This window comes from Mycetomoellerius zeteki, unplaced genomic scaffold (genome assembly GCF_001594055.1).
Source record: "Mycetomoellerius zeteki isolate Tzet28-1 unplaced genomic scaffold, Tzet1.0 scaffold555, whole genome shotgun sequence".
Lineage (NCBI taxonomy): Eukaryota > Metazoa > Arthropoda > Insecta > Hymenoptera > Formicidae > Mycetomoellerius > Mycetomoellerius zeteki.
Genome location: NW_017257561.1, coordinates 141,414 through 151,784, shown reverse-complemented (window position 1 = coordinate 151,784; position 10,371 = coordinate 141,414). Strand labels below are relative to the sequence as shown.

Sequence of the window (10,371 nt, the reverse complement as noted above, 5' to 3'; positions counted from 1 at the left end):
GTGTGACGTCTCTCGACATTTCTCACACGGGAAATGTTTTCCCTCCCGTTCTCCCTGAACAACTCATGGCTTATTTCTAAGTTATACGAAATTTACGAGAGTTCGTTACAGCAGCCCTTTCTCACCCCGCGATCATCCCTCTACCTTTCCTACGTCATTCTCCTTGTCACGGCGTGTCATGAGGGAGGAAAAAGAAGGGTGGGAAACGATAGAGTCCTCTCCCTACTTTAACGAGAACGATATTTTCGTTCGCTCGCGTGCGCACGCACGCGACGGAGAAAAAGGGGTAGTTTTTCACGGTAACAACTGTCTATTAAGGCGTTCTACCGTCGTACAAAGCGATCGTCGTGTAAAACGTCGGTGGCACTACTTTCGTGACCGCGATGACACGCTACGCCGTTTAATCTCGACGGCCGTGCGTGCGTTACCGCGGCCGAGCGTTTTATCGTAATCGTAATTATCATATAAAGCGACGTTGTTGTTCGAGCAGGTACAAATTTCAGACTCTTATCGCGAACGCGAACTTTACCCGTATATACGACCGGCAATGAAAGTCTATTAACGGACCCGCACCCGCCGAGGCGATAACGCTCTCGTGGTGTGTAAGAAGATGAACACGAATGAACTTGAACGAATTCTTATCGTCGAAAGTCCGCACCCTGTTTTCATCTGCTTTGTAATGAAGCTATTGCATAATGGCGAACAACTTAATACATGCTTTGTTGACTTCTTATCGAAACTACGCGCGCAAAATTTAGAATTATATTATGGAGAATTAAGATTTATTGTAGATGTTTTTTTATATTTAATAAAATTTTTATTTATTATAATATAATTGTATTAAAACAATCAATATTGAAGATTTTTTTCTTTATTATTAATATATATAATTTTTCTTCTTTTTCACGTTTTTATCAATAAAGCACAACTTAAAATGCAAAATTTAAAACGTAAAATTTAGAATTATATTATGGAGAATTAAGATTTATTACAGACCTAAGTTTTATTTTATATTTAATGAAATTTATTTATAAAAATCAAATTAAAAAATTCAGTATCGAAGATTTTTTTCTTTATTATTAATATCCAGAATTTTCTTTCTTTTTCATCAATAAAGCATAACGGTGGACAACTTAATTAATATATGCTTTGATGGATCATCTCGCTTTTCGTTAGAAGTATTTTAATATAAGTATTCGTTATAAGAATTTTGTTACAATATAAGAGAACGAAAAAAATACAACAATTAACCATAAAGAAAGAGTAGAGACTACGCGAAGGATAGGACGTCTCACAAGACAGCCTCGCGAGATCTCCTGTCATCGAAGCCGCGCTCGCGCCCTAAGTGGGACACTTGGCGAAGCGCACTTGATAGCAGTTCTGAATAAATGATGTAAACTCGAGTGTCGGCGTTGGAGTGTTGCCTCGTACAATAGCACATTCCCTCCAAGCTGCGAGCCGAGATACGACGTTTCATCGATGTCTCGTGATCACCAAATCGCGTTTCACGTTCGGTGAATTTTCTTTATTTTCTCTTTTTCCCCTCTTATTTTTCCCTCAAAGAAAATTGCGTTTTTAATTTACTTTATTCATTATAGTCAAATTTTACGTATGACAGCTTTTGCGATATGGCGCTCGATCGCCCTGCACGTCAAGAGATCCCCGCGAAGAGATGAGAGGCTCGCTCCGAAGTTGTTCGTCACGCCGGAGAACGATCTCTCCGAGTCGGTCCGCGACCGTTGCGAGAACAATCAAACGTACTTGGCGCTCAACAGGTGTCACACACAAGACAATTCGCGCGGTAAGTAACGCGTCGAGGACCTCGGCGGTTCGATGAATCGCGACCCTCGTTTCCGTTCGCGTGTACGAGTAACGTCGCCTGTGCAATCATTGATCATCCGGTCTGGGAGATGATTGCCAGCTGCTGTTTGCAGAAGACGCAATTGTTACGCAACTGCGTGACGATTGCATTATTTTAGCTGCACCTAGGATTGCCAGATGACCGAGATTTCTGGGGAAGTCCCGGAATTCGGCTAATCCCGTGTTTAGTAATTAAAGTTTTCTACCTCAGAAATGCATAATTTTAATGAAATTTTAGGATTCGTTTCATATTTTTAGATCATTTCTCCGATCGCAATTATTGATCGCAATTTATATTAAAAATTTATACGAAATTATGTCTCACACACACATGAGTGCGTCCACAGCACTGTGTTGTGTCTTGTGCGTTCTTGTCACAAATTCCTCATCCTAAAATTCCATAACTTTTCCCTGATTTCTAGACAAAATTTCATTGATTTGATTTTTCCTGATGTTTTCAATACGGATGCACCGGATATCCAAAAGTATCCGGTATCCGGTATTATTCGGCACTTTTTTACTATCCAACCGGATAGTCGGATGTCATTAGTATCCGAGAATATATCTAGTTGAAATTTGATATCATTAAATTGTTGATTTTTTATTATACAAATGTTCTAGAAATAAATATGCATATTCATAATGCTATAATATCTTATATATTGTTGTAAAATTACAATTTTTTATCTACAGATTTTTTTTAAGACATTTGCTCGGAATCCGGTCGGATATTCGGAAAATGTCGGATATCCGACTCGAAGAAATTGCCTTCTCGGATGTCCGACCGAATACCGGATATCTGATGTTACATTCTGTCCGGATATCCGATATCCAGTATCCGGTAATTTTATGATTCGGTGCATCCCTAGTTTTCAATAATATTTCGAAATTTTTCTCGATTGAGAAACCATTAAATATTTTGTTGAGAGAGCAATTTTAACAATATAAGTTATTAATTATTAATGTTACTGACTGCTTTGATTTAATTGTTAAATTGATAGTTTGATTCCAAACTGCGTAGATGTAGATACGTATATTAAATTTCTTTAAATCCAAGAAATTTAATTTTCCAAAAAATTTTGCAAACACTTCCTTGACTTTTCCCTGATTTTCATAATCGTTTTCAATTTTCCCGACAATTTCTCGATTTTCTTAATTTCCAATTTTGCGGTATTTTGATCGGCATGAGTCAGATCGGCTTCTATCTATAATTAATTTGAAAATATTTATACAAAAGAACCATATTTTTAAATATTATTTCAATTAGGCATAAATTTGTATTTATTACTTTGGTAGATGAGTTAAAACGCTATCATAAAAAAATGATCAGTGTACCATATATGATTTATGTGGGGCCTCTATAAACTGATACTAACTGATTTAACTCAAATACTTGAATAAATCCATGTTTCAACCATCGCCTCAGACATGTCCCGGAAATGTTGATATTAGATGTAGCAACCCTAGATGCATCGCGTGTTTCTAGATTGTCAAGAACCGATTGTTTGATCGCGTTGTCATGTTTTCCAAGGGTTGTCGGTTCATCTATCACGAAGGGAGAGAGAACTGGTCTCGATGGGATACTTACACGTGGCGCCGAGCAGCTGCGGCAGATACTTTTTCCAGAAAGTGCACTGCCTCACCCTGGGACCGCTGCCGATCTCCGTGTTGTTGATGTCCAAGGTCAGGTACTCTTTATTGACGGCGGTGTGCGACGGCCAGTAAGCCAGGGACAGCTCGCCGCTCTCGTCGATGTTCGGATCCCTGACCGATCATACAAATCACATCGTCTAAATATAACGTCGTCTCGATGCGGTACCAAAATATCTTCAAGTAACGAGATTTCAAGATATTTTTAAAGTAATTTATACGGACTGACGATGACAAATTAGTTTAAATCAAACTTCGCCCTTTTTTATTTTCTAGAAATTTTGCATACACCAAAAAAGTCCCAGATTGCAGACGGAGGATTAAATAGACTAAAGACAAAAACGTCATTATTTTAAAAATCTAAAATTGCAACATTCTCAAATTTATTTATAAATATCTGTGTCTTTAAGTTAGAATAATGATATTTTTGCGAAAAAATAAAACAAAAAAATATTTTTATAGCTGGTGAATGAATGAATTAATATTTTTCTATTATTTCTACACCAATACAAAAGCAAACATTAATATATGTATTTGTGTCGCGAACACTAAAATACATTTACTATTTCAAAAGTTATAATATAAATATACATATATGACGTTTATTATTTTATATTTAATTAAATTGAAACATAATTTTTTGAAATTATTCATGTATATATTGTCTCAAATTATATAATCACGAAAAAGCCTTTTATGTAATACATACAAGTTTCGCAAATTTTTTCAAAATTAGAGAAAATAATAATACGTGTAAAAAAGGGGGTTAAATTAACTCATCTTCCTCGCATCATTAACGCATCTTACCCCGTTTTTGCGAAGTTCGCCCAGTATCTCATCATTCTTTTCGAGAGTTGTATCTCCTCGTGCGTGTAGCCCTTGGACGAGTCCAACGGTTCTCCAAAGATGTAACTTATCTCGTCGGCGTGCATGACTCCGGTCCATCGCGGCCATGGATTGTTCCTAGATCTGGTGCAAATCGTATTTTTTTTTAATCCTACATGACTTAGGAAATATAAATGGATCCATCATGTCAATTGTCTCCTTTTTTAATATGTCACTCCCTAATTCAAAAGTGATACAACTTGAAAATTAAGTTTCACAGAAAAGAAGAACTATTTTTCAATTTGACAGAAAATTATTAACTAATTAGGCAATATTGAAACTGTAAGGATACTTCAAACAAATCAAAACAAAGGAGGGGGGGCTAGGAGATTAAATTTTATAAGTTCATCACATTTTTATTCAATAAGTTAATTATTTAATAATATCATTTTTTAGACCGTGTATGAGAGACACAACCGATGAATTAGAGCCATATACAGTCGAAGCTAAATCTTAAAATGCTTTAAATAATTCAATCTTGAATCACTAAATATGATATGTATGTACTTGACATGCATACCACTTTAATTATTTAAATCTTATAACATGGAACGCTGTAAGATTTAAATTACTGAGTAAATGTGACTTATTATAAAATTCTGCGCGCTTCTTATATCGCGCTTGATTCCCATAGCCCCTTTTTATTTTAATTAATTTATAAAAATATTGTACATTTTTTGGGGGGAGAGTCAGAGAACTTATCGAGATTTCTAAAATTGATTCTTTCTTTACCTGTGCTTGTAATAGTACATATAGACGGTGTGGCCAGTGTCGGCGTATCGGCCGGCGAATTCGTTGACGTTGCAAGTGAATTGGTAGTCGCCGACGATTTTATCAAGGGCGTCGCGATTCGCGTGCGGATCCTCCGGATGCAGCCAGTCGCTGTACTCGTAGATGATGGCGTGACGGCCAATTTGATTCACGTAGGGATTTAGCTCGGACACGGCGCTGATGAACTGATCGCGCGTCACCTTCACGTCTTCGGCGCCGTCAATGCGAAACAGCTCCGTCAGATAGTAGATGATGAAGTAGAAGCCCTCCTCAGTGTTGGAGCCCATCAGGATGTTGGTCTTCTTGAAGGACGTCGTGGCGAGCGAACGTTGAGGCGTCTCGTCGAGGAACGCGCCGTCGATCACCGGCACGAACGGGAACTCGCAGATCCCGAGGGTGCCCCACTCGTTCTTCACCAACTCCTCCGCGTCCTTCGTCAACAAGCAGTCGATCGCCTCGCGCAGATTGTGGCGATCATGCGGACAACCAACCGCCTCGGCCAACCGGATGCCACGCACGATTGATTCGTCGCGCGAGATTATCGCCCATGGCGCGGTCGCTGAGCCCGATTGCATGATGGCTTGGTTGAACAAATGCCTGGAATAGGAATCACAGGTTCCTTCCTTTAATGAAAGAGACTTTTTATTTCTTCCACCTTATAATGTACCTGCATACTTTCTAAAACTTTTAGAGTGGACTATCTCTAAACAGTAAAATCTCTTTAAAGATTGAAAATTAAGCCACTCTTTTTCAAGACTGGCTTAATTTTTACTCTTTAGAATGAGATTCAACTCTAAAGAATTTAGAGAGTAGACATTAAATTGAAATATTGCTGCGTTGATAGAAAAATGATACAACTCAAAATTAGCAAGTTTTCAGTTGAACGTTTTTTTAATTTTTTGCTGAACTGAAACGTTTTAATTAAGATAGTAAATATAACTTCTCACTTTCCTTCCATATAAACAGGGCCGGTTTTAGGGACATGCAAAGGATGCACCGCATCCGACCCCGCACTTTGACCAGCCCCGCGCGTGGCAAAGTTCCTTAATAAAGCAATAAATGTTAAGTAATTATTGACAATGTAAGTTTTTTAATTATAATCAGTAAATTAAAGTATATTTTATTTACATATATTTGATTACTTATTACACATTTCATTACTGGTAACATAAAATTGTAATGTATTTATTATATTATATTAATTTAAAAACGTTTTTGTGAGAGGCTGACCGACCAAAATTGCTTGCAAACAATAACAAATTAAGTTGGTAGCAATTTTAAAAAATCTATGGGAAATTGACTCTTGGATCTTACTTGCACGTACACTTGATTTCATTTTTTACATTACCATAAATATTATTTAAATATTTACTAGTTAATTTAATTGTGATATTACTACTCTGGTTTTGTCAATAAATGCGTTTTAAGACCGAAACTATTACGGCACGCGTTTGCAGAATAGATATGTATATAAATTCACACCAAAAATATAAGCACTAATTGTAAGATCCAGCTCAACCGCATAAAGGTTTTTTTTCGTTTATTAATTGTCTATATTACATATGCGGTCTTGTGTGTGTGTGTGTGTGTGAAGATACTTTTATATTTAAAGTATGTTCAAACTATTATTATTATTTTTATTAAAGAATACGTTTTTATCTTTGTTGTAATGATTTTTCTTTGAATTCCGAGAATTAGCCCCGTATTTTTTTTGCGCTCGGCCCCGCATTAATTAGAGCCGGCTCTGATCATAAACTTTAACATTAGAACTGCCAATAATATCTCGTTAGAACTGTTGAAGTCTTCTGCCAGTTTGATAATTTCCTATATTCGTTTTCGATTAATAACGATTTATTTTGACATTATTTACATAATATTCACACATTTTCAGTATTCTGTACTGCATATTTAATATAAAAAAAGAAATTTTTTATGATTAGCAGAGTCGAAATTCTATTGTTAAAAATAATGTAAAAATTCGAACACTGCAACATTCTAAGATCGTGTAAATTTCATCCCTTATCAGAATTGTGACACTTTTCCATATAAGAAATGTGTTGACAAATTTACCGTTTTTTCACAATCTATTAATCGCTTTTTAGATCGATTTCTTTTTATTGTATCTCAAAGATGTTAGTTCTTTATTTATGTCATTTTTCTATCGGCGCAGCGAGAATGGCATTAAAACTGGTATTTTTATATGCACGTGTATCTTAAATAAATATAAATATAAATACACACACGCGCAATGTTATATAAATAAATGAATAAAATATACACACAAGTAAAAAATATTTATATACATTATTTTTTATATTACATATTATTAATGTATAACATGTATATGTTTTTTAACGTTATTGTATATATAATCTTATATTTAAATATATTTATCCAAAAGTTCTTTTTTTATTCCCCCTTACTGACAACTTGTGTACTTTTTAACCCCAGAGTAGCAACCTGGTTTTTTTTTTATGTAAACAATCACCTGGGATGTTTTTACACTCCATTTAATATCTATTATTAACAACTTATTGCAATTATTGATTGTTTTTCTATTTATTAGTATTTGAGAATATTATAGATAAATTTATAATCACAATTTTCTAAAAGAATATAAGTGGAAACCAAGCAAATATTAAACGAAATAGCTTATTGTAACAATACTTTTAAAAAATAAAGATTTTAATTAATATAACACTATTTTTATTGCGCGTTTTCAATTTAATTGCATATTTAAAGTTTTATAAAGAATAGATATTGAAAAAGAAAACAAATATGTTAATATTTTACAACAGTTCACATGTTCTTGCGGCTGGCATAAAAACATCCCAGGTGACTATTCCCAGATTAAAACTGACCTGGACAGCGGGGACAGGAGGTGCAAGGAGACGGAGACCGCGCCCGCGCTCTCGCCGAAGAGTGTCACGTTTTCAGGATTGCCACCGAACGCGGCGATGTTGTCGCGCACCCATTGCAGGGCCATCATCTGGTCGAAGAGTCCAGCGTTACCGGGCACGTCGGACGTACCGAAGTACAGGAAGCCAAGACTAGCCACGCGATATTGCATCGACACCAAGATTACGTTCTCCTCCGATACCAGGGTCTTGTGGTCGTATACATCGAGGGTAGCCGAGCCGGAGTAGAAGCCACCTGAAAAAAGGGTCGCAGAGATCCTTGGGTTTCGCGGCCGCACAGTGGCGCCGGTATGTATACACAATATTTGTTTTTGCAATTGTCTTCTTTGTGATCGTTTGACCTCAAAATCTTAAGTATCAAAAAGTATTTTATCATAATTATCATTATTATTAAATATGTATAATATATAATTATTATTTATTATTTTATCTATAATCTGCATTAAAATTTTCCTTTATTAATACATATTCTATTTTCTTTATTCCTCGTGATATGTTATGTTAGAGTTTCAAAGAGAGTTCCCGAAATCACCGATCATTTGAGTTGAGTAAAATAAATTTTGTGATACAATAATTCTTATGTAATAATTTTTGAAGGAGAATTAAAGCTACTATTACGTGGATTGGAATAAGAAGACCTTTAATGAAAAGATAGTACCACTTGAGTTTTACTTTAGGTACAATAGCTTTTTTTCAAAGAGTGCGTACTCTTAGAGCCTTTTTAATCTTCTTTTAAAAACGTAAGTTTGTACTGCATAATTTACAGGAATTCTCGCACGTATTGAGGTATCGGTGTCGATACGCATGTAATTTCACCATTTGATACTCCCTAATTGTGCAATTTATTCGGTGATTTTTTCTTCTAGTGTGCGTGAGGTCGCGCGTCATAGCTAAAAATATCTCTAATTGGACAACGTTCGGAAATTAAATTTTATTTTGCTACGTAAGCCACTGACAGAGGCATCAATCAGACCGCAACAAGCGTATGGTGACAGGGCAATAAAAGAATCACAGATTTATAACTGGCATAAACGGTAGCATAATGCCCCGCTGACATCATTCAGAGCGTGACGGCGGAGCTGAAAGGGATTTGACAAAATGGCTTTCAGGAGCGCTTCCGATTTTGCAACTGTTGAAAAAAACGCGAAGTCGCGTGAGGAACGTAAAGGTCGCAATACTTTATCAAAATTGCCACAAAACTGGAAATCAAGGAAATCAAGGAAAAATCAGAGAATTTTTGCAAAATTATCTAGAAAATTGAAACTCATTAAAAAAGTTTTATATACATATCTCATACTCCAGTTTTGGGATAATATCAACTTAACAATTAAATATGCAAGCAGTATTAGTAATATTATAATAGTAATTTATACGATGCTATGTTAAATTGATTTCTTAACAAAATTTTTAGTGGGGTTTCCAAATCAGAACGAAAATACAAAAAAAATTCAAAATATCGTTGAAGGTCAGGGAAAATCATGAAATTTTGTTTGGAAATCAGGGAAAAATTATGGAATTTTGGGATGAGGAATTTATGACAATGCTTTTTTTTTTTTAAATAAAACGATTTCGGGAACTTTTCAAAATTACTCCCCTCCCCTAAGTGAGAAACGGAAATTTTATCGGCAAAATCGTGCTTAGATTGTACGCTCGAGGATGAATCGAGATGATGGATTCTCATCACTGGGAACTCACCACCGAATATCCATACCATGACAGCAGCGTTCCTAGGCCTGGGCCGCGGCACCACCACATTCGCGTACAGGCAGTCCTCGCTTAACGGCGTATTTGGGTTCCACATGGTGGCGCCGGGGAAGTCACCGAACACCGTGTCCAGGATCTGCACACAGCTGTTCGGCAGGGTGGTCGCGTTCAGCACGCCCGACCAACGCTCGGCCGGCCGAGGATGGCGAAACCTCAGCGGGCCTATAAATCGAAAATTTGCGAGTGAGAGCTTTCTCGAAATTAACCTTGGAGAACGCAGCATTATCATCTACATTGGAAAATAGGTCCTGATTTAAATGGAATTCTGGTAGATTCAACCAGAAAGGTACAAACCAGATTCTTTAGGGATTCATATACAAATTATATGATATGTTATATGAAACAGTTCAATAAATATTTATATTTAACAATACAATTTTAAATGTATTGTTATTTAAATGTAAATATTTAAATGAAAATTTTCTTATTTTAATTATTTAAAAATATGTCTACTTCCGCGGGAAAAAATGTTTTATAAATAATTATAGAAAATCATATAAAATTATATATAATTATATATAAA

The 10,371-nt window shown here is 35.7% G+C and overlaps 1 protein-coding gene across 9 annotated transcripts in view; it reads right to left on the bottom strand.

The window, feature by feature from the left end:
* The window catches only part of LOC108727866 (acetylcholinesterase), a 42,935-nt gene that overhangs the window by 5,624 nt on the left and 26,940 nt on the right, over positions 1-10,371 (bottom strand). For 8 of the 9 annotated variants that reach the window (XM_018456148.1, XM_018456149.1, XM_018456151.1 and 5 more), the window contains 5 exons: positions 9,780-10,010; positions 8,028-8,319; positions 5,128-5,763; positions 4,318-4,479; positions 3,449-3,624 (listed from right to left, as the gene is read on the bottom strand). In XM_018456148.1, coding sequence (XP_018311650.1) covers positions 3,449-3,624; positions 4,318-4,479; positions 5,128-5,763; positions 8,028-8,319; positions 9,780-10,010 — 1,497 coding nt within the window. Of the gene's footprint in view, positions 1-3,002; positions 3,062-3,448; positions 3,625-4,317; positions 4,480-5,127; positions 5,764-8,027; positions 8,320-9,779; positions 10,011-10,371 lie in introns of those variants that run through there. The other variant, XM_018456152.1, reaches the window with a different exon arrangement.